General features: G+C 56.8%; 1 protein-coding gene across 2 annotated transcripts in view; it reads right to left on the reverse strand.

Annotated features, from left to right (window-relative positions):
• Positions 1–24,465, reverse strand: part of SHF (Src homology 2 domain containing F) — a 40,817-nt gene that overhangs the window by 13,054 nt on the left and 3,298 nt on the right. Inside the window, exons 2-7 of one of the 2 annotated variants that reach the window (XM_030013590.2) lie at positions 19,378–19,507; positions 18,082–18,300; positions 16,322–16,459; positions 13,061–13,232; positions 12,562–12,681; positions 358–9,010 (exon numbers count right to left, since the gene is read on the reverse strand). In XM_030013590.2, the coding sequence (XP_029869450.1) occupies positions 8,824–9,010; positions 12,562–12,681; positions 13,061–13,232; positions 16,322–16,459; positions 18,082–18,300; positions 19,378–19,507 (966 nt within the window). In that variant the 3' untranslated portion in view covers positions 358–8,823. The remainder of the gene's footprint in view (positions 1–357; positions 9,011–12,561; positions 12,682–13,060; positions 13,233–16,321; positions 16,460–18,081; positions 18,301–19,377; positions 19,508–24,465) is intronic. The other variant, XM_030013592.2, reaches the window with a different exon arrangement.

Raw genomic sequence — 24,465 nt, forward strand, 5'->3', positions numbered from 1 at the left:
GCCCGGCCCCGCCCCGGCCCCCCCGCCCGCCGCAAGGCCTGGGCCCGGCGGCGGCGGCGGGCTCGGCCCCGGCCAGGCCCGGCTCCTCCCGCCCGGGCCCGGCAGGTGGCAGCCGCGCTCCAGCCGCAGCCGAGGCCTCTGCCCGGCGGTGCTCGCCGGGGCCCCCGGCCCTCTTCCACCCTCCCGCTCCCCCGAGGGCTCCTCTGCTGCCCCCCGTCCCCCGGGCAGGCTTCCTGCTCCCCAGGCCCGTGAAGCAGCAGCCGTGGTGTTTTCTGGGTGTCTTCCCCAGGCTGCCCTTCAAATTCACTGCGGGCTGCCTTACCGCACGCCTGCGCGTACCTCCTCCTCCGAGCTTACGTGCCTTCTGCTCCGGGACGTGCCCTCCGCTAGCTGGAAGGAGCCTCTGCGGCCTCCGTGCCCTCTCGGTTTAGTTAAGCCAACCAACCTCCTTTCTCAAAGTATAGGCGCCCGTCCCGGAGTCTTCGGTCATCACCCACGAGGTTGTGGCTCCCTCCACCAACCCTCTCCAGCTTCTCTTCCGCAAGCTGTCGCATTTTTAGCTGAGCAAAACTGTGGTGTTTCTTCATTCCAGCAGGAACAGGCACGCGAAGCACACGGTGGAGGAGACCACGTCGAGGATCACCAGCTTCCCCGTACCCACCCATCTGTGGGCAAGTGAACACGTACTCGGTGTAGGCAGCAAACAAGGACACCCTCACCCCCATGCTGGATTTCTTCTTTCTTCTTCCATTTTTACCACTGGAAGACAGAAATAGCTGGTTGTCCTCATTGGCATGGTCACCTGGGTGACTTCTTGTGTGACCATGCTCTGCCCCCCAAGTGATCTGGGTCCTGTATCACGGGGGTCAGCTCTGGATGCTGGTTTTAATCTCCTGTCCCTGGACAGGGGTAGGGAAGGGAGCTAGTGAGAGGCAATCGGAGCGCTTTGGGCCGCAGGCAGTGCAGCGGTTTTGGGTGTGGAGAAACTATATGCGCCAGCTGCCTTGTGGAGCTACGCACAGATAATCATCCGTGTTCACGCACCCAACTGTCCACCTCTGCTGGGCTGCAGCATCTCTAATGTGCTTCAGTTCCCAAGCCAGCAGAGAGCATCTGGTGTTGCATGGGGAAGAAAATTGGAAATGTGGGTCTTGAGTCGCACTGTGGTAAGAAGACATCAAGCCGAGATTGAAATTCTTCTATCTAAATGGAAATGAGCAGCGCCTCTGCCATCAGGGAGGGATCGCCTGTCCCCGCTTCCCGCATCCCAGCAGACACAGAGTCCACGGACAGACCAGCTGCACTGCTGAATGGATGGGGTGGGGGGGCACAATGCAGGGATGTCCCCCGCTGGTGCCACCATGAGATACCCCGTCCCATCCCTGCATCAAGCCGCAGGAGAGAGATGTTCCCACTCCACACCCTGAGCAACCTGCAAGCATGTCAAAATCATCAGCCACTACAGGGTGACCTGACCTTGCATCCTGACGGGCGTTCGGCCTCGCTAACAGACAGACATTTACTGCAGCTGCCAAGACGGGAATGAGATGTACGATGATAAAAGAAGGATCTTGCTGCTAACGGCCCTGAGCAGGACCAGCCCAGCAGGGACAATTATCGCGGTGCTGATAGCGGGAGCAGTTGCTGCCAGCATGAATTACCTTGCTGTCTGCGGGGCCGACAATGCCAGAGCCGCAGAGCTTGAGGTCGCCCTGAATGATGGACTTTCAGAGGGACCCTCACCTAACTGGGGCAGTGCGGGGTCTGCAATGCAGAGGGGACTGGGCAACATCCCTGTGCTTGCTCTCTTGCCTGCTCTGGTGTATGATGTGTTTCTTCCTTTGGGACTGGTGGGAAGACAAATGCAAGGGCAAGAGCCCTCACCATGTGGGTGATGCACTCTCTCCAGCCCTTCCTGGTCCCATTTGGAACATTTCCCTCAGCCCACGGCATCTGGGAGCTCGGTGACAAGTCACAGCAGAAGAGGGCAAGATGCTTTTTAGCTCAGCCACTCTCTGGAAAAAAAGAAGAAAACCAGGGACCACCTTCCCTACTACAAACTGGAGAAGCCTCAGCTTGTACCTCCTCCTTCCCAGCCCCAGCCGGCAGCTTTCCCTGCATGCTCTGGTCACCAGCATCACAAACAGGGCTGGAGACCTTCCCAGGGTAAGGGATGGGAGACCCTGCCTCTCCCATGCTTCCTTCATGGGCCGCCATAGGCCATGGCTGTGGGTCACACCTTCCTCACCTTTCTTGGTGTAGGCCTGGATGGGCACATTCTGCAACTTGGAGTGACAACACTGTCCTCTGGACTGCATGGTCCCTTCTGCCCTCTGAACCATTTCTGGGGTCTCTGATAACCCAGTTTTCCCCTTTTGCTCTCCCAAGCCAACAGGTCAGTAGAGGAAGTCATTGGGATTCCATAAACATGCCCTGAGAAGACCTTAGTTTCTGGAGCTGCAATCTGGGTAGCACCCGGGACTCTGGCTTAAATGACATTTGGCAGGACACTGGGTCTTGCTGCCCGCCAGAGGCACCCTCCATTACCTCTGGCAGGACTTTTAGCACCTAGTCACCACACAGCCCACAGATTCCAGACCAAGACATGAACCAGGACAGCCCAGGATGGTGGTGCCAGGCTGCATCTCAGCCCTTGTAAGACACAGTTACAAGAGGGGTTGAGCAGCTAGGGGCAGAGGAGGCTCAGACAGCCTGCATGTGTGGAAGGAAAATGGAATTAAGCATAGCACTGAACCTGCAATCTTTACCATAAATTACCAGCTAGAGTTGGGGGTTGCTCAGACGCCGGGACACGATGCTAGAGCCTTGCACACATAGCAGAAAGCACTGCTACGATGTGCCTGTCCAGGGGCTGCAAGGCACCTGCATGGGAAAGCAGCTAATGCATGTGCAATAAATTAGGATGTCATGAGCACATGGAGGCAGCACTACACCGCATGGAGTGCCCACCCATTGCACACGCAGTAAATCCAAGACCACTGCATGCACAAGGGGCAAATCAGGCAGACTACTCCCCTTGGAGAGGGGCAGCGGCATGTGTGAGCATGGAGGCAAAGAGATGCAAGATCCTTCCCTGTAAATCAGGACACGCTGTGCCCGGTCAGAGAGAGCACACTAAAACCAGACGTGCTGTGAATTTGCAGAGAGGTAAACCTTAATGCAGGCAGTAAATCAGGACACGCTGTGCATGCGCAGAGAGGCTGTAATGCTGCATATGGGCAGTAAATCACAGTGCACTCTACGTGTGCAGCAAGGCTACCTCATACAGGAACAGTGAGAGAGGACACACATGTGCAGAGAGCCCGCCGGTCCCATGCAGGCACAGATCAGGACTTGCTGTGAGCTGCCACTTAATGGAGAAAAATTCAGCATGCATATATTTATCCTGGAAATTAAGAGAAAGACTTGTAGCTGTGCAGGTCATCCAGCTGAGCAGGATGTGAAGGACAGAGAATGCCTGAAGCACAACCACCAGATGAGGACACACTTTGAATGCATGAGATGAGGGTCAACCAGGAGGAGCTGCATGAGATCAGGGAGGAAAGGAGGAGGGAAGGTCACCTCACTGTGAAGGAAGGACCAGATTTAGGATAACCTGGGTATGGCTCAAATAGTAAACAAATGCAGCAAGTGTGCGCCCCACATCCAGAAAAGGAAAAAGAGGGGTTAAAACATATCTAGACTTTCACACTTTTCTGGGGTTTCTTTTGAAGGAAACCCAGCTTCAAGATAGGAAAGCAAATGGAAACATAATTTATCACAGATACATTGTCTCAGTGTAACGTAATGATTTTTCTTTGATCATTAACTTGGACAAGGTGATGCAGCACATTTAGGCTGGTTAGATTTAAGGAAGGAGTTTGATTTGCACCCAGTATGAACCAGTTTTCAATGCTGGAAGTCATGGGTATGGATATAGCAGAGGAGGAACCAGCTAATCAAGTAAATGATGTATTAAAAGGGGTGTCTCTGAGCAAGGCGATGCTTCTAGCACTGTTCCTCCACCCCAGTCTTGGGATGACCTGGCCAATGTTAATAGCAAGTAGTGCAGGGCTGGGAGTGTGGAGTCATCATGCCTGGGATGTCTTTTCATAAGGGATACAGCCACATCACTAGCAAGGCACTGACTGGGAAGATGTCACGCAGAAGATCTGCCCGAGCATGCCATTTTGGAGACAGGCCTCCAAAATTGTGCAAGGAAAAGGAGAGAACTGCTCACAAGTGTAGACTTAAAAATAGGTGGAGGCATCCAAGCATGGATGTTTTGGGACAATTTTCAAACAGGGTACCAGGAGCAAGTAACTGGTTTGAGACGATGCTGGGGAAGCGTACCGAAGGGACTGAGCAAGGGTGGTCTCTGAGTTAGGAGCTGAAACTTGCCCCTTGTGTCAAATATGTTGGTCTTTATGAGAAGATTTGAAAGGAGGCATTTTAGCTGGGCCATGTGTGTACCACATGCGTGTGCTACGTATGTGCTACACTGCACGTTTTGCTGGTAGCCTGCAGGGATCAGGAACAAATTTCTCTCCTTCACTACAAACTTTGGCAGCTGAGCTGTTGGGTTATTTGATCCTTCTGCAGATTGCTGTGGTTCAAGACAGAATACAGGGCACTATGTTTTCAGTGATATTCAAGCAACTTAAGCATCACTCCTAGGGCTGGGGTTTTAAACTAATCACTAAGCTTGGGCTTAAGGAAACTTCTCCAGGCCAGAGGAGCAGGAAGGGGGCATTGATGATGGACCATACCCTACACACATCTGAGGGTTTTGCCCAGTCCTGCAAGGATCAGAGTTACTGGTAATGCCCTCCAGCCTCTGAGGTGTTCAGGAGCCTTGATGACTTGTGCCAGGGTGGGTGATGAGGCTGATGGCAGGCTTGACACTAACCAAAGTGCTTCATTTTCAGCAGGTGGGAGACATTAGGGACTGTGACAGTTTCAGCAAACATACCCCAGCTTCCAAGGAGGGCAAGCTCAAATTCTGCCCTGAATCAGCCTTTCACCCCTCTTGGTTGCCTTCCTCCTGCAAGACTACATCTTCTGGCCAGTGAAGTCCTGTGCAGGAGTAAGCATGGCCCCAAGCTGGCCCACAACCAGGCAGAGTGGCACGAGGCTTGGGGGCCATGCCAGCTCAGCCCTGACCGCTGTGCAAGAGCAATGTTCCCAGCCATGCTAATCCAATTACGAAACAAACTTCCTTCCCTCATTATCAGGGTCTGCAGCATGCTAAAACAGCTCAGCGATTATGGAGGGCTTAGCAAGGGACTAGAGATCAGGCGATGAATGACAGAGCTGTTTCACTTCTGGGGAGGAAAGAGAGAGAACAGAGGCAGCCAGGAGGACACAGGGGATTGCTGGTACAAGTGGATTGGGAATTGCTACAGACAAAGGTCTCTGGTCAACCTTCATGCTCCCAACAGGGTTAACCTTAAAGCCACATCAGGTTGCTCAGGCCCTTGCCTGTGTCCTGGGGATTAGCATCCTCATGAATGGGGATTCCCTGTCACCTCTCTAGCCCTGTTGCATGGCTGCCCCCACCCACCCCATTCCCAAACAACACTCACTTCAGTCACGGAATGGCAGAGATAGCACTAAAATACCCTTGTAAGAGAGATTCAGTTCAAATTTTCTGGGAAGGTCCTGATCAGCTCCCATCATAAATAGAGGTTGCAATACACCAGCCAGACCCAGCGTCACATACTTTCTGTGCGAATCCCCAAATGAGACCCCCTGGGTCCAAACAGGACCCAGGACCTGCTTGGATCTGCCCCATTTGAGGAGATCAGGTCCATCCCCTGACCCAGTGTCAAGCTGTGGGCTGGTTCTTTGTCCTCCTGTGTCCTGGCTCTTTTTGTGCTCTGCATCCTGCAGCCTGCTCCTACATCTTTCTTGTTGGACCTCCTCCACCACATGAGGGCCCACATGGAGCTGGAGGCTCCATTGGGCTGGAGGCGTTACCCTCAGGTTGCAGTGAATTTGCAGCCATCTGTCCCTGGTGTCCAGTCCCTCCTGGTAATGCTATGAAGAGGGGAAAAAAAACCTAGCTGGGCTTACGGCAGTTCTGCTTCTCTCCAAAAAAAGCCCTTCTTGGACTCTGGTCAACACTGACACTGCTTGGAGCAGGAGGGTGAACTAGAGACCTCCTGAGGTCCGTTCCAATGCAAGTTATTATATGAGTGTAGCCAGGTCAAAGGAAGTAGTTATTTCCCTTTATTTGGCACTGGTGAGGCCACGTCTGGATACCGTGTCCAGTTCTGGACCCCAAGTACAAGGAGAGAGTCCTGCAGAGGATCACTAGGATGGCCAGGGCTGGAGAACATGTTGTACAAGGAGATGCTTGGGAGTTGGGCTTCTTCAGCCTGGAGAAGAGAGGGCTGAGGAGGGATGTAATTGCCACAGGGAGGATTGAGAGCTGCTTAGCTGAAGAACTTGGACACAAAGCCCAGGTCCAGAGCAGTCCTGCTGGTCTGTGACTGTTTCTGGGGAGCTGGTGCGACACACTCACGTCTCACACCTCTTAGCCCTCGGCAGGGATGACCCTGAGATGGATCCAGGCTGCTTGGGCAGGATTTCACCCTAAGGCTGCAAGCTTGCTGATACAGCCAGCCCTGTCTGCCAGGCAGTTTGCTCCCTGCCACAGTTTCTTGAGAAAAAAACCCACAATACGTGGGGAGGCTCTCCTGTGCCTTCATTCCCCAGCTGCATGGACCGGAGAAGCCTCTGCTTTCCCAGCCGCAGCCACAGAGAAGGCAGAGTATCCCCTGGGATGAGCTCTGCACTGGAGCCGTCAGGGCACAGCAGGGCCGCTAAGGGCCCTTGAAACCTTTTAAATGCAGCAAGGGCATCCAAGAGCATCTCTGCAGATTTCTGCATCTCCAGCCCTTTCTGCAGGCGCTGGTGTGGCACTGCCAGGAGAAAAACCCTCCAGCTGGAGTCGCCTCCGTTGCCGCTGGACAAGATGCCTCCCTGGGATGGAGAGAGGCAGCCGGGGAGCTGCCAGCAGCCAAGCAGGGCTGTAAGGAGACACCGGGCGCCTGACGAGCTCAAACCACTGCCTTTTAAGGAGCAGCAGAGCCTGAGGCATCCTGGAACAAACCACCAGAGTTTCTGCAGGCTCCCAACCACGGCATGCACTGGGGGACCACGCTGGCTGTGCCCGACGGTCCCCACGGCAGCTCAAAGCTGTGATGAGCAGCCAGGACAGCGATCCCCCAGCTACAGATTGAGTCTGGAAAACCCCAGAGCCCTGGATGGGAGAGCAGAGCTCCTGCTGCGGCTGCGGCTGCGGCGCTCACCCACGCAAGGTCCCTGCAGTCCCATGGATCACCTCCGTCCCCCCCCAGCAAACCAGCAGGACCGGCTCCTTCCTGGGAGGAGGCGGTGGGGAGGATGATGCTTTTTCACAAAGCCTTCATCAAGCCACTGCTAACACATCTCACCAATGCCCCAAGCGCTTTCCTCCGCTGATGCAAAAGGTTGTGCTGGTCCAGCAGCGAATTTGCTGCTGCCATCCCCTCTGCTGACCACTGCGGGACCACCCAGGGAGCGAAGGGGAAAGGGAACGTGCTGCAGGGGAGTAACAGCGAGACAGCTTAGTCTGAAGCATGGATGGAGGAAATGCACATGCGTGGGTACAGTAGCAAGCAACACCAGGAACAAGGTTAAATGGCAAGGTGTGCGTTAAGTGCTACGGAGCACCAGATGTAGCTTCAGCCAAATGAAGAGAAGGAGCAAGCTGGCCCGAAGACAAGGTGTCAGGAAGACGAAGAACAGGCCTGGAGCCAGTAAATACCCAGAGGAGGAGAACAGGAGGTCCGTGAAATTCAGGGATTTTGCCTAAGACTTAGAAGGGGTGAAGGAAAACAATGAGGCAAAAGATCCCAGAGAGCACCCCCTTCTACAGGGAATAACAAGCATCACTGCCTGCAAAGGGTCCCAGAGACATAGCAAGGACGTGACCACTGGCATTCCTTGTCCCCCGTGTCTCAAATGAGTGAGCTGGCTGGACCGCTTGGGCACACAGGTCTCAGTGTACACAAGAGTGAAGGAAAGATCAATTTGCTTACAGCCTTTGTGTAATAAAATCCCCCTCCCCACCATTTTGCCACACCAATCCCCCACTCAAGGTGGTGGGATGCGGGCGCGCGGTCCCCACGGAGCAGGAGGTGACCATGCACCGCTTTATTAGGCAGTGGTGCTGCACGCGCAGCCGAGACCGGTCACTATTTACATTTGGCAAAGGATGGCAGCGAGTACCGAGCACCTGTGTGGGTGGGGGCCACCACCGACCTGCCCGGCCCCCCGCCGCCTCGCTAGCCGTGAGCAGGCCACTGCTCGCCCCCTGCCAGCCTCCTTGCCTGCGGGCACAGCCATTTTGTCTCCCGTGGGCAGAGCCAGGGACCCTCACAGAGGCACCTCAGGCCTGCTACCGGATGATCTCTCCCCCTTTTCCTGCACGTCAGCCCCCTCCCCAGCCTCTCCAAGGCCCCAGCTCCAGTCCTTGCATCCCAAGCTCTGCCAGGAGGCAGGTGAGGGCAGCGGGCAGCCGGCGAGCCCCACTCAGCTCCTCGTGCAGGGAGTCCCCTGGCGCCGTCCCAGTGGGCAAACCAGCGCACAGGAGCCCCCCGAGCGAGTGGGACAGGGGGTCCGGCTGCAGCAATCCCCAACAGTGCCGGCTGTGCCCGGCGAGGTGCCCGTGGGCTGCTGGTCCGGAGCCCATCCTCAGCACAGCGGCGCTCGGCCCTGCGGATGCACCAGTTTTGGGTGCACCCGGCCTCCAGCCTGGCTCATGGGGGGCGAGTACTATAGGGTACGGATAGCCACTGGGTAAAGCAAGGACATGTGCTCAGCCCCCTTGATGGGCAGCTTGCGGCTGGCGTAGTGATGAATGATCTCCGGCACGCTGTCGAAGGGCGGGCTGTGCTGACCCAGCACGTACTTGTTCTCTTGGGTCCGGGACAGTTTCATGTGCATGAAGCCCTGGCTGCTCCTGCAAGAAGAGATCGAGGCAGGGTTAGGGGGTACAGCTGGCCCCAGTCTCCCGTCAGCTCCTGACCCCCCATGAGACAGGCAGCCTGCCCCTGCAGCTGCTGGGGGGACGCTGCTGGGTCCTGTCCCCAGCCACGGCCGTGCCCGCACCATCCCACTCTTGGCCAGCTCCAGAAAAAGCCCACTGCGCAAGGGAAGGAGACGGCCAGCCACGCTGCACTGCGTCCCCCCGTGGGGAGCACGGCTATGCAGTGGGGTGCAAGGGGACCATCTGGGGACAAGGACGGTGCCGAGGCTGGCGTAGGTGTGTGCAGGCAGGGAAGCGAGGGCATAGCCCGGGCAGGAGCAGCGGGGGCTCTTGCCGCAGGGTGATGTAGGGGCAGCAGCTTTCACCCCTCACGTGTGGTAAAGCCCCTTTTGCAACCACCCCGGCTCACACGCGGGGACTTCAGCTCACGTACCTCCAGCCTCACTGTGGCAAAGCAGGATTTGCTCCTTCGGCCTGCAATGCATTGCCCCCCCCCCCATACTGCGGGCTCCATAAAACCCGCTCAGCATAGCGAGGCCATTTCCCGGCACAGCACGGGCACCGAGCCATGCAAGGCTGCGCAGGGAGATCCTGCCACGAGCACTGATTCCAAGTGACGGGCTAATGGCCCTGTTGCTATTAATTTGCGTCTCCGAGGAGAGCCACAGCCTGTCTGCAGCGTCTGGAATGCACATTATGGCAAAATATTGATGACTTAAAAGCAGACAGGACCTCATCAGCAATGCTGAGCCGCTTCCAGCGCTGTGCAGGCCGGTTCCACCCCCCCGGCTGGAGACAGTGCCCGTAATGGACAGCCCAGCTGCATTAGCAGAATGGGTTTGCAATCCATTTAGCGTTGAGAGGCAAGGAGCCGGCCGTCCCGGGGGACGGCAGCGGGGAGAGCTGCAGCCCCCCGCCAGGGGCCAAGGAAAAGCGATAGCTGGCCACATCCTGTGTCCCACCAGCAGGGCACAGGGAAGAGCTGCGGGGGCTGCACCGTGCATGGCACCCCATGAAGGTGCGTGAGTTTATCCGGCGCAAACACACGTGGTTGCACCGCTAACACGCAGAGCTGCCCACGGGTGCTGCCCTCGGCGCTGCACCCTGTCTGTAGATGGACCCAGCCCTTGCCTGGTGCTGGCAGGGCGAAGATGCACAGGAGCCCGGTGCAGGATCAGTGCTGGTCCAGAGCTGGAGTGCTGCCACACGGGTCCACAGAGAGGCGATACTGGTTGTGTTTTGCCAAAATCATTTCACGGGTCTTTGTCGAAAGCTCAGGGACCTGACCAAGATCAGACCCCCAGAGAGATGCCTGAGGGAGCACGCTGCAAACCTGACAGCCTCGCGGCCAGCAGCAGGGGCGGAATGAGGACAAAGGGCATGTGCTGCTCCTGCTGAGCACCTTACAGACGCGAGGAACGACCCAAACCTTTGCAGAGTGGCCTCAGTCACTCTCACAGAGGTGTGAGCCAGGAGACACTCATTCTCCGAGCGTTTGAGGCAATGACACTACAACCCTGTCCACGACAGGCAGCGTAGGGCTGCCTAGCCTGGACCAACCAGAACTGTCACGGCAGGGTTAAATTCTTCTGACTACCCAGCTACCTGACATAGCTACGGCTATGTGTACAGCTGCTCCTGCTGCTCTCTCTCGTGCATATTTCCCTTTAAAGCAGCACAAAAGGGCTTTAGGTCAGCACCAGAGCTCTCTTTCAGACCACCTCCTTGACTGTACCTCCTTCCTCAAGGAAAAAAAAAAAAAAAAAATAGAGTTAAAAAAAAAGAAATAGAGAGACACAGACAGACAGCTTACAGCTATATAAAAAGTGCCCCAGGGGATTTTCCTTGAAAAGGCTCTACGGAGAAATGCAATGGAGTAAAAATCATGCTCCCAAGGCTGCAGGCTCTCTGCAAGCACAGCCGGTGGACAGGCAATGCCTGAGCAGCTCCTGGATGGGCTGCATTCTCCTCTGGGGAGGTGGCACACCACTGCAAGGCCACATCCTAGCCACACATGCTGTTTGAGAAGAGGATTTGGCCATTTTTGCCACAAGGCTAAGGATGGGCAGTAAGAAGTAAGGAAAAAAAAAAAAAAAACAAAGAAGTGAGTGACTGGCTTGTAGAGAGGTGATGGAAAGGGGCACCCATGCTGGCGAGAGAGGAAGCCCCATCAACAACCCCAATGCCACCTCCCAGGCTCTCCAGTACACATGCTGGCTAATGCTACCTGCAAGGCAATGGCTGAGAGGACCTCTCACAGCCTCGAATAAGACTCGTCAACCAGCAGAAGCTGTTGCTTCAAAATTGCTCACAAGCCAGGGCAAGGAAAAAATACTGAGAAAATTTAAACATCAGTAAAAATTCTTGACAAAATAAAGGAAAGGAGGGAGCTTTTCCAGAAAGGCTTGTTGTCTGATCTGAAAGCTACAAGTGCAGAAGGAAGAAAGAATATTTTCAGCTGAACTTCTGCCCTGGTTTGGTGCTGAAGGCAGCAAAAAAGTGAAAAAAAAAAAAAAACAGAGAGAGAGACGGAGCAATCTAATTCACAGTTGTGTCACTGGGAAATAAACAGGGGAGGCTGAAACCACCAGGGAGCAATGCAGGTACAGAGACCACTGGGGAAACTTAAAGTATATTGAGAAATACAATGGCCCGTTGTTGGGCAGAGACGATTGAAGTACTCAATAAATGCTTTTTTCACATCTACCAGGAACAGAGCTAATATAGTCATCCAGCAGAAGGGAAAGAAGGTATTTGCTAATCCATCATCATCTTCAGGACAGTAACAGCTTTGATTTCATGGGTTCGGGCTGCCCCAAGAGTCATGAAAGAGCTGGATGAGGAGCTAGGGGCAGCTCGTCCCTGGCAGGACACGTGCAGTGATGCTTCATGCAGTTTTGGCACTCAGGGAATCTGAAAACTTGGGGAGGGTGCAAAGATCCCCCCAAAAAACTCAAGCAGAAACCAAGCTGTGCTGCGGGGGTAAGGTTTCCCTGCTGCGAAACCAAAGCAGGGTAATGCCCTCTCTACAGCGCAGTTGAGCAACAGCTTCAATGATTACGTGAGCTGGGGCGGCAGGGATGGGTACCCGCGTTTCCGTCAACAACAGGATCGCACAAACTTTCTTTTCCCATGAAACTAAGCTACAAAAAACCAGAGTAACAAGAAGCCAGAGCTGGAAGCTGTAACCAGATGCATTCAAGTGAGCAGTGAGGCACATCGTTTTATCCGTCTGAGGGACTACTAGCACCGCCAAGGGAAGAGCAGTGTGCCTCCAGATCTACAAGCCTTCCCGAGAGATACTTTTGCCAGACACCAAACCAGAAAGGAGCCTGTGCCACACTGCAGTGAAGTGCAGACTTCTTCTTCCAGCCATTTCTGTACACCCCGTGGTCTTCTCAGTTACCCCATCAGCACGGGCACAAGTTCGCGTGGGGCATCCACCCGCGAGGGGATCACCCATGGCACCGGGTCCCTTCTGTTGCGGGTCCACCCCCCCCCCAGCCCCGTCCAGGCCCACTCACTTCAAGGAGAGGGAGAAGTCGTTCTTGCTGGTCTCGCTGTTGCGCACCAAGTAGCTGGCCTCCTTGCACAGCCTCAGCAGCGTCTCTGCGTCCGTCCGGCTGATGGCCCCGTGGTACCAGCTGGAGACGGGAGAGGGAACAGCTGTGCCAGGCAAAGAGCAGACACCCCGGGAAGGACTATGCCCTGGGGAAGCAGCAATGCCGGCACCCCTGGCACTTCCCCGGGGACAGCAGCCGTATTTGGGGAGAGGGATGTGGGGTGGCACCACTGGGGCTGGGGGACAAGGGGCAGGGCTTCCACCGGGCAGCTCAGCGGGGTGCAGAGGGCACACAGGGACACCACGACTGCAAGACGGGCAGCAGGGACAAGCAGGCAGAAACGCGGGGCCAGGGAAGAAAGAAAGAAGCGGGTCTGCCCCAGGGCTCCTCGTGGTGTGGTGACAGGGATCCCAGAGCAGGCAGAGGGGTCGGGCAGCTGCTCGGGGCAGGCAGGACTCACCACTGGCTCTCCAGGGGCAGGGCAGGGTCAATCCTCTCCCCAACAAAGGGGCCAGGCTCAGCAATCAGCGTCTTGGTGCTCTTGAGGCTGCTGGAGCCGTGCCTGAGGGCAGCCCTGGCCTTCTCCTCCCTGCAGGGCGAGGTGCGGCCGTACCCCAGCCCCTCCGACGGACCTGCAAGACAGACACACGTCTCAGCTGGCAGTGGGGACAGGTGGACAGGCTGGGCTCCCAGCCTTCCCCGCCGTGGAGGGAACCCGCAGAAAGAGACAGAGCCACGTCACGTCGTGCTGGGTCCCCTCGTGCTGCCCCGTCCCCCTGCTTTAAGCAAGGGCAGGGCAGGGCAGCTCTTGGACTGCTGCTCACTGCAGTGCCCCAGGACAGACAAGGCTGCATCCCCACCACGCCAGGACTGGGGTCCTCACAGCACCCGAGCCCCTGGGAATATTTTCCAGGAAGGTTTCAAAAGCTCAGAGAGGTTTTGCTAATGCAACCAGCGATTCAGCGGTTGCGGCATAGAGTTAAGTGAGAAGCAGTAAGGAGAGGCTCTCCAATCTTGGGGGGGGCGGGCGGGGAATTAAATTAAATTAAATTGAAAAAAGAAGGGGTAGATGGAGCTAAAGGGAGCGGTCAGTTTGAAAACGATGGACACATTTCTGCTGGCACAAGTAAACCTCCTGAGGTGAAAAAGATAATTCCCCGAGGTGGGAAGGAGACATTTTGACTGCGAGGTGCTTCCCCAACGCAGCCACCTGCCCGGCACCAGCCCAGCCACCAGCCCGCCGAGGACCGACAAAGCACGGTGGCCCAGTGCGTGCCGCCCTGCGAGCAGCGGGGGATTAACCGAGACGTGCCCCGGGGACCCAGCCTCCCGCTGACTGTTATTTCTGTGCAGGATGATTTCAGCATTAACAATATTGTTTCTCCCTCCTCCAGAGAGTTTATTATTGCTCCCCTGCAACGCAAGCCCCCTCGCACAAATTACTTATCGATCGGGCAGAGCTGCCTTGACACGAGGCTGCTGGTGGCTGATGCCACGGAGGCACAGTCGCCCGGGAGCTGGCCGAGCCCGGGCACTGCAGCTCCCAGGACAAGTGGAATGTCTGGGACTGGGCAGCTTCCCCCCCTCCCCATGCTCCCTGGCTACTGGAGGGGGAAGCAAAAGCAGGGCGATGCTGAGGCCACGCTGCTGTGGGGCAGAGGCAAAAAATACCCAGGGAGGGATATTCTTCTCTCTAGCAGGGCATCCTCTACGGCAGCTATTTGAGGGACACCTTGTCTGGGCCCTACACAGGCGAGCAGGTCTCCAGCCCCCCCAGGACTGAGAAGAGAGGAAGGCAGCTGAAAGGAAACCCAGCCAAAATCCTCTGCAGCTTAGCATGGCTTAAAAGCCCCTGAGACGGAGCTCAGGGAGGAGGTGCCTGGCATTAAGGCTTGACAAGCCCTGCCTTTGCAGCGGTCTGGCTTTTCAATGGCCAGGCTCACCCTTGTACATAACATCCAGGCTTCAATTTCAACTCATCACCTTAAAAAATTGGGGTGATCATTAAAAAGCCAGACAATCAAAACACCAAACTGTTTGCTGGCAGCACAAAGTCATCGTGTTAGAGGCTCAGAAGAAATGCATTGCACCAGTCAGAGAAAGGCAGAGGCATGTGCATGATTAAACAGGATATTAAAAACAAGCCCCTAAGAGTAAGAAGACAGCCTTCAAGAAGTTCAAGTCACTCCCAGACAGGGGAAGTAGAAAATGAGACAAAACTCTGGCAAGATAAACTTAACACAACAAAGCAAGCCTGGAAAAAAAGGGACTCCGTGTTGCTAAAACCAGGAAAAATGACAAACTGATGTGTTCATCAGGAGCAGGATGCATGTCAGAATGACTGCAGGGATAATAAATGATGGGGGAAGAGAAGAGGCTGCATAGCAATGAAATTAATTTTTCTTGACACCTGCATTCATTGTAGGAATCCTCCTGCCAAGACCTTTCTTTTTCGGGACTGCTCTCAGCCTGTAGCATTCCTACGGGTTTGGGACAGTACCCCAGCGTGGGCCTGGCAAAGCAGCCGCATCGCTCTGGAGTGCCCCTACAATCGGCAGCAAAATCAGCTGTCACGTGCAACCTCGTGCTCAAACCCACCTGGGAGGCAGCAAAAGCCATACTGTTTTTTCTTTACGAAGCTCTGCAGGGATCTGGGTAACTGCAGATAAGGAAATCAGACATCTGCACCTGGCACGTCACAGCGTCTACCAGGAGCAGCGTTAGTGACGCACAGGCAGACACGGCACACCGGGACGCAGCCTCCGCTTTGCAGAGAAAAAGTCACGTCTCGCAGATCCGTCCCAGTTCTCCGCAAGAGCGACAGCCCAACCCCGAAAGCCTGGGTGGCTTTTGACAACCCCCCCACCTAATATTCTTGGCAAAATCCTAATCCACCACAGCACAAGAGCAAGGTCCTTACAGTATTAACAATGGGTTAAAAGAGAAGCAGCGATATTTGGCTTTCATAAGCGAGACTGCCAGCAGAGTCCAAGGGGGATTTACATGGGGCTCTGCTGCTCGGCACACACAAAAAAGGCTTCACAACAAGGCAAACCTGAGATGACAAACTGTACCTGGGAGATTTAGCTGTTCAGGATAGCAAAAATGAGAGTGAAGAATCCAGAGGGACCTCCTGCCACTGAGCAGCAAGGTAATAAAATAGTGGAGGAAACGGAGCAGTGCTAAATGACGAAGCGAGGCACACGGGGAGAAAACAACCCCAACTTCAACGGTGGGATCTGAATTAGCTGCTACCACACCTGTAAGGGACCTGGGTATTAAGTTGCAAGAAAACATCAGCTAAATGCTTAGAGCAGTTGTTGAGAAGACCATAAAAGCAGCCATCAAACACTGGGAATTTGGAGGCAAAGAGGAGAGAACAAAAGAGAAGGTAATAACTCTGCCACTGAATAATCCTCTGGTGCAGCTCGACTGCTGCGTGCAAAGAGGCATCGTGGAGCTAGAGAAGATGCAGAAGAGGCGAGGACAAACATCTGGCATCTGGCACAGGACACCTGAACAGGCCAGGAGGAGCTGGGGGAAGGCGGAGGAGGAGGGTGGATGTCTGGCAGCGCCTGCAGGCAATGGGGAGAGCCCTGCCGGGTCCGGGCAAGCTCCGAGGCGTCGCAGCATCTCGGTGCTGGTGGGGCAGCGAGGCAGGGTCACGGCAAGCACTGGCCGCAGCCCCCCCCCGGACACCCCGCTGTCATGCAAGACCCACCGTTGGCGTCTTCGTAGCTGGGCTGGCCGTGCTGCAGAGGGACGGAGGCACCAGCCTCACTGTCCGGGGGGCTTTCACCACTGTCGAGCTGTCCGACCGGCGGTGGCCATGGCAGGTCTTTAATGACCTTGATTTCAACTGGAGGGAGGGGGGGGAGGTGCGCGGAGAGAGAGAAGGAGAAAGAGAAAGAGAGAAAGAAAGGGCTTAGAAACAACCAGCAACACCAGGCCCACGGAGAAGGAGAGCAGCTGTAGGGGGAAAGACCTGAGGACTAAATTCCCGGGAGCCCTAAGCCAGCTTGGCCATCTAGTCCCCTCCCCAACACCAAGCAGGAACAGGCCTGATGTGGGGCACATTCCCAATGGAGAGACCCTGCTCCTCCATCAGCTTTCCCAGCCGACCCTCTCTGGGGCGGGAGGGAGCCTGTGATCACCCCCCATCCCATGTGCACGTCTGTCCGGAGGACCTTGGCCGAGCGTCCCTTTGCCATCTGTCCTGCCTGTGCATCCATCTTGCCCCGGTTGCTTCCCAGCCACCCCACGGGGTCCACGTTCCCCTGCCAGGCACCAGCGGGTTGCTGCCTCATGCCAGTACTGGCTGCCCATCAGCAGGGGTCTCTCAGGCCCCCCAAAGGGGGAATGGGCCAGCAGAGAGATTCCGGCATTGCAGGAGAGGAGAAACACCTTGCAAGCCACAGCAGGAACTGCTCTGGCTCCAGAAAAAAACAGGCAGCAGGTCCTAACGTGGCCCAGGGCACAGCAACCTGACTCCCTCGGGACTCGGAGCAAGCTTGAAGTGCCCTGGCTCATGCCCACGTGCATCCACGCGCGAGCCAGACCTGTGAACACACCACCTCCACCCAGGGACGTCAAGCAAGGCGGCTCATCCGCCCGGATCCGGAGCACAGACACCTCAGCACAAACCCAGCCCGGCAACGCACCACGTTTCATGACAGAGCCCGACAAGCCGAATCCTTGGCACAGTGTGCCGTGGGCGCTGGCCCTGCACCCAGCTGAGTCCCCACGGCATGAGTGCAACCCCAGGCATGAGTAGATGCTGTGGCGTCGAGCCCAGCAGATACATCTCCAGCTTGCAGAGCCCAAACCCAAAATGTGAACCACTCCCAAGCCCAAATCTCCACGCCAGCATCCCCGTGCAGCGCCGACAACTGCCAGCTCAAGCACCTCGTGCGCGCCGGCTGCAGCGCAGACACACAATGCTGCAATTAAAATGCATCCTAGATAAGAGCGTGGCAATTAGCCAGCACTGGCAGAGGACCCAGCGCTAATGCACAGCATGGATTTCCTCATTAACAAACACAAACACAATCGATCCCACAGCACAGATAAATAGGTCAGGGGGCTGGACAATTGCCTGGCCAAAGGCTCCTGGGGGAGTGCCCAGCTCTCCTCCTGCCCCGAGGAAGGATGGATCTGCTTGAGGCCAGGGTCGAGCCTCTCCCCTGCAATTTGAGGTTTGGGGGGGTTGCACCAGAGGCTGTGATCACCCAGGGGGAAGAGGCAATGAGAGATGAGCACTGGACAGGCTGCCAAGGCAGCTCCGTCCACCACTCCACGCAGCCTGGCTCCCTTCTGAAGTGCATGAGCACTCCCCAAGCCACGGAAATGCAGAGGCCAACACTACTGACCCCCAAAAGATGAAGGAACCCCAAGGAGCCACCTTCCCCCCTGAAATATGCAACGCAGCATCGTTTGCTTTATGGTTGGAATCCATCCTTTATGGCTGCTCCCATCACTCACCTGCAAAGGCTTTGGAGATCCGCTCCTTCTTCCACTCCCAGGGCTGGTCGTACTCCTCCGGCGGCCGCTCGTCATCCTCAGGCAGCCGGGACTCCCTGGGCCTGTGGCAAGCCGGGCGTTCACCGTCCATGTCCAGCCCTCCAAGCACAGGCTCGTAGGGAGTGTCGTAGAGGTGCAGCGGCCGGGCAGGAGCCTCCCGTAAGCCCTTCTGGCGGATCTCTAGCAGGAGAAGAGGGAAAAGACCATGAGCTCTTTGTCCAACACAGCCTGGCCATGGTCCCCAAAGCCCTGCTAGATGACAGGGCTCAATTTCACCCAAGGGTGACATGGGATAGGGAGCATCAGCGGTGGAGGAGAGCCCCCAAACCTCCAGCAAGCGCCTGCCAGAAGCCGGGGAGCTGCTGGGCAGCCAGGTCCTGAGCACTCCACAGCACCAAGATGCCTTCTCTCCCCACAGTACAATATCCCCACTCTCGGGCAGCCCTGCAAAGCGGGGTCCATGGGGACAGAGCATCCCAAAGCCTGATACCCTGCAAGCAGCAAGGCCAGGTTTCTTCCCTGGACACCCAGTGTGGCTAGTTTAATAAAATGCCCTTCCCTCGAGCAAAACAGAAGTCTGTCCCACAGACACAAGCAGCCTCCTCGCCGCTTGCAGATTTTTCCAAGAATTGCAATGGACTAGTCCAAAAAGCCGTATGAGCTTTCCAGAAACCACTCACTCCAGGAAAATCATGGAACTGCAAAGCAGAGACAGAGCCTGGAGCGTGCAAGCCGGCACAGTGACCCTGCATGCGCTGTGGCGGTAAGAGCAATGCCTTTGGGAGTGCGCGCTCTCACCTCACCCACTTTCCAGCCATAAACAAGCCCACTGGGGATCCCGCTGCTGCAGCAGACAATGGCACGCTCTGGCCCGGTCCTAACCGAATTAAATAGCTCCCACATCCGTCTTAGTTTTACGCCAGATGCATCAAATGTCACAACTCTCCTGGCTTAGCCTGGCAAGCAGGCACTGTGGTCCCGGGGGGCAGCATCGCAGGGGGAAATATTGAGGTGCCTTTATTGCTCGGGTAGCCTTTGTGAGTGCTCTGGCTACGGCGAGCCCATCACACACAGCTAAAGCTGTGAAAATTTGCCTGCAAAGTGGCTGTGTGCCACCACAGCAATCAGCCAGGTTTGCCTTGTCTGGGGGACCGGGTGCTGTCATGGGCTGCAAGAAACAAAGTACAGCGGCCACCAAATTCACACAGCAGGGACGAGAGGCACAAAGTGGCCTTTGCACGGAGCCTTCCACCTTACCAGCCATCATCTTCTGGGCTTCATATGGCTCCATGTATCCATCGTTCTCTGTCACCTTCTCCAGCCCTGCCTGGCTACCAGCCACCTGCGCCGCATCGAAGGGATCTGCGTAGTCCTCCAGGACAGCCAGCTGGAAGAAGGGAAGGTTAGGAGAAGGATTAGGATACTCCCTGCCTTTTTGCAGGGGCGGGGGGGCAGATCAGGGACCAGTTGAACCCCCTTGAAACCACACCACGAGCTCTGCTAGCAACAAGCCAGAGCAGCAGCTGGGACCCCGAGCCTGCATCATGGCATCCCCGCAGAGCAGGTGCTGGCAGCCGGCGGCTTTCCAGGCACCGGCGCTCGGCCGTGGAAATGCTCCAGCCTTTGTCCCGAAAGCTGGGACAGAGCCAAGCAGAGCAGAAGGCGGCCCGGCCTCCTCCCTTACCATCGGCTCAGCACTGCCAGCGCCCACGCAGACACCCCGGCAAGGCCCCCACTGCGACACAGGCCTACCGGTGATGCCGTCCCCCCCCACGGCACACAGATGCTCTCCCTGCATGCAGCCACATTTCCTCGCCCGATGTGGGGAAGGGGCACAGATCCCAGTACAGGCGTGTCAGCTGGCACTGGCACAACTGGGAGCTCACTGGTTATTTTCCAGTGCTCCTGCAGGCTCATTTGAAGATGTTTCTCAACAAAAGGGCTAAGAACAGCCTATGGCTTCCTGTCCACTCCCTCCCAGGCCCCCGCAGCATCCCCATGCATGTCCCAAGTAACACAAGACAGGGGTCCTCCACGCGATCAGGAGTCACCGGGAAGCAGGACCAGGAGCCTCTCAAGTGCCACGTCACAGGGACAGCACAAAAAGCCCGAGGTTTGCCTTCACTAGCGAAAAGGAGATGATCCTGCAGGAGGATATGGGGCACATCCCAGAGCTTGATCCCCTCTAGCGCTGGAGCCACACGCCTGCACCAGCACCTCAGCAGCCTCCCAGCTGGAGCACACCATTGCATGATGCCACAATCTCCAGCAAGCCTGGAGCTGTACATCCCCCCTCCAGCCCCAAAGCCTGGTCCCAAAATGGGGCCACACAGTATTTCCAGCAGGGTCCGAGTGCACCCAAGCAGCTTTGCCAGGGTCTCACTCACCCACCAGGCTGCAAACCCCAGGCTGGACCACCCGGCGAGATGGGTTTTGCCACCACAATGCCAGCTACGCAGAGCTCCCACAGCAAGGACCAAATGGCCAGAGCGTGGTGTGGTGGCTGCCTAATCCCACCCAGTGCCAGGCTCTGCCCTCACCGCCATGCTGTCCCTGCTCCCGGCCAGCCTTGGAGACCAGGGCTGCTCCACGCATTCCTCTCCGGCTCCTGTAATCGGCTTAAAACAAAACATTTCTTCCTCCTTCCTGTGCAAAATGGCCCGACAATAGCCTCGAGCGGCAAAACCCAGCAGGAAAAGGGAACAGGAACTGGAGCTGTAAACACCTCTGCGCAGCCCTGAGCCTTCGCATCCCTCTGAGCTGCAGGAGGAACGCGGCTTCCTCCGCTCCGGCTCACCACATCCTCTGTAAAAGTCCCAGCTCCGGGCTCCCTGCATGGCTGATGCAGCGGGGAGCCGGGCCGGCTCTCCAAGCCTGGCCCCTCCGTACCAGGGCTCAAGCGAGCAGCAGGGCATAGTCCTCGGAGCAAACCCCGCCGGCCGCAGGGCTCGCAGCCACCCCAGGCAAGCACTGGGGGGGGGTTCAAACGTGGGAGCGAGCAGACGCTCTCACCCCTCGGCAAGGCAGCAGCAAGACAGATGGCTGCTCGGGGTATTGGCCTCCGCCAGACGAGAGGGAAAGAGCAAAGCCTCCCGCTGGCTCTGCAGGCAGGGCCCGGTGCCAGCGAGCTGGCTGGGATGGGGCTGCAGGAGCAGCCAGCCCCTGGCTTTGCAGCGGGAGACAGGAAATCTTGCCCTTGCCTCCGTCATCCAAGGGAGACGTGGCATCGCTCAGGCCCTGCCGGGGACACCGAGGGGCAACACTGAGCCCAGAGGGCTGCAGCCCTTTGCTTGCCACCGCTGGGTCAAAACCCCCCAGGGAAATCTACGTCACCAGTGACTTTTGCAGCTGCTTGGTCGCTAGGACCCGACCTAGTGCCCCACAGGGTGGGGAGATGGGCGACAGTGACTGCAAATTCACTGCGGGAAGCCCCTGTTTTCTCAACACCCTTTTCCTCTCCAAGGCAAAGAGGGGTTCAGCCTGCAGCAGGCGGGTGCTTCCCACCCGCTGCCTGCAAGATCCCAAGGGCAGATCAGCGCCTGCCGCTCCGAACAGCCAGGAGATCCCATGGGCTGCACCCATGCCTCGAAAAGCTGCAAAGAAGCTTCCGCTCCGCTGCAAGGACGGCCCCACGCCGGCGACAGCTCGTTCGCACACGTGCAAGCGCCAAGGGAGGCATGAGCACGCAGGCAAGCGTCCCAGCACGCACAAACACACGGGCTCGACACGCGAGCGCCCGCAAGGCGGGCAGACGGGCAACACCGTGCCCGATGCTCACCCTTTGCAAGAGCTCTCGTGGCTCCAAGCGCACTGCGGGACTGTGAAACACAGTCTGCTGACTCTCCTGGGCTCAGAAAGGGGTTGCCTGCTCGTTCCTCCCGCCCCAAGCCCAACCTGCCCGCATTCAAACCTGTCACGAACCCCGTTTCCTAGATGCATTTTGCTAGGCAGACATAGACCTGGCTTGCTGCTGGCACCAGTCCTGGACCCTCCCTCTCTCACCCCGCAAACACAGAGCAGCTTCAGACAAGACAGGGCACCAGCACAGCAGCTCGGCAGCCGAGAGGCTCCTCTGCACGTGGCAGTCGTGCTTCCCAACCGGAGGAAAGCCCCCTCCATATTTCCTCAGCGCTTGGGTCTGTCTTCCCAGGGAGGGACACACGAGCTCCGGCAAGCTCACAGAGCGGCCCCTGCTCAGATGCCTCCAGCTCCAGGTCTAGAAAGCAGAGGATGGTGGAGAATCCTAACACGTCTCTGCCGAGACCCCTAAAACTGGGTATTTTGCTTGCAGGGGTGTGCAGAGGCATTCCAGCAATTAGACGGGCTCTGCGCAGGCAAGACTGGTTTGCTGGGCTTAGCTTGGACCCAGAGCAAATGGCTCAGATCAGGCAGGGGCTTGAGTCTCTGAGCTCCCTAGGTTTGGTGGGGTTTTGCCGCACTGGCTTTACTCCTCCACTATCTCAACGATGCCTCTCTGTAGGAGCGAAGTCTCCCCACCATAGGGTGCTGAGAATGTAAACCCATTCATTTTTTAAATAGCCAGATATTACAGCGGACAGCCACAGAAAAGCTGGGAAGGCAACTCCTGTCTCCAGGGGCATTGCAACCTCAGGATGCACAAGCAAGCAAGCGAGAACGGTACCCCGAGCCCCGAGGCTGGAGGGGCTGGAGGCTCCGGCCAGCGCCGGGAATGGGGCAGGGCTCTTAGAGGGCAGACAGCGGGGATCACACAATTACCGAGTGCATCCTAATGCCCTTGCACGAGGGGCTGAATTAAGGTTGCCCAGGAAACTGCATCTCTGACATTTCCTAATCAGAACGCTGGACTTTACGAGCCGCGCAGGGCTCCCTGCAGCAGCCGCGGTGCACACAGCTGCTCCCCCAGTGCAGGCGGGGGCCACGGCCACTGGCAGGGCAGAGCCCAGGGTTGCCCCAGACACCCCCCACTTTGGTCAAAGGCCAGGCATTTCCATGCCTCGCTCAGCTCCCGTGTCGCGGAGGGAGCTGCTCACTGCCCGGCTGATCCCAGCGTGCCGCTCGGGTGCCCGGATACCGAGGCATCACCTGCTTATACACAGCACAAGCTTTGCTAGATTTGAAATAATGCAGCTGCAAAGCAAAAGCCTGACACACAAAGCCACCATCCCAGGGCAGCTCTTGGTGCAGACTACTCCTTCAGAGAGCAGCCAGGCACTGCTGGCCCTTGGGCACAGATCCTCTTTATGCACGTGAGTGTTTTTCACGCATTTATCTGCCCGTGGCAATGCACACCCAGATCCCTGCTGCAGTACTGAGGCTGGTCTTGCTTTATTATTTATGCCAACTGTAAGAAAAAAAGAAAATAAAAAAAGTAAGGCGAAGGACCAGATCATCGCTGGGTTCCCGCAGTAAAACAGTTTTTACGCTGCCCACCAGGGAAGGCGACAGCAGCTCTCCAAGAACATTCACAGTTCAGACACCGAGATCCCAGGGCAGAGCCGGGGCTCTTCGCCTCATCTTGCCTACAAACGTCCTACCTGCCACCAACTTTTGCCACAACAGGATGCTCCACTCTATAGAGAGGTCCCCGGAGGATGCCTAGGGAGATCCCTCACTTTATAAACAAGTTTCTTGCACTGGAGATAAAGCATGTTTGGGGTCCCCCCAGGGAGATTGCTGGGTTTAATGCTAGAGCCACTCTGAGTTATAACCAAACTCAGTTTTTGTTCTTTCTGTCAGGTGCAAAATTTCCCCAGTTTTACACATCTTGCAGCTTGGCTTTTGGTGGACGCTGAAGCCAAACCCAAAAGCAAACCGAGCACTGGCCTTCCAAGAAAGGTCCAGTCCGCAGACTGTGGGGGACGGCTGGGCCAGGCGGGGAGCCCATGGCTGCACCCGTGGCACAGGAGGAGGGAGCGGGGGGCGGACAGCACAGCATCGCGCAGGATGACTCAGTTCGGGGAGGCTCTTGCAGGAAAGACACACGCCCAAGAGCTTCCTGGCCGGCCGTTCCCACACCCCGCGGCACTGACCCTGCGCTCCCAGCAAAAACGCCAGTGACCGGTCCCGGCGGGCACAAGATAAAGACGTCCCCAGGTGGATCCCCAACCCTGTCCCCAAGCACGCTGTGCCCTGGGTGCAGGTGTCCCCATGCAGGCTGGGCCCTCACCACATCTCTCCCCACTGCATCCTGGTGGCATTGCTCCTCACGCCTGATCCAAACCCAGCAGAGAAAACATCTCCAGGGTATCTGCCTCACTCAGGCAAGCCACACAGGGCCAGTTCGTTGTCCACCGCTGTAGGGAAAGGACCGCCCAGACCAAGCAGATGGAGAAGGACCTGTGCTGGTTCCCACCATGTCCAGCA

The sequence above is a fragment of the Aquila chrysaetos genome, chromosome 5 (assembly GCF_900496995.4).
Source record: "Aquila chrysaetos chrysaetos chromosome 5, bAquChr1.4, whole genome shotgun sequence".
Taxonomy (NCBI): Eukaryota; Metazoa; Chordata; class Aves; order Accipitriformes; family Accipitridae; genus Aquila; species Aquila chrysaetos.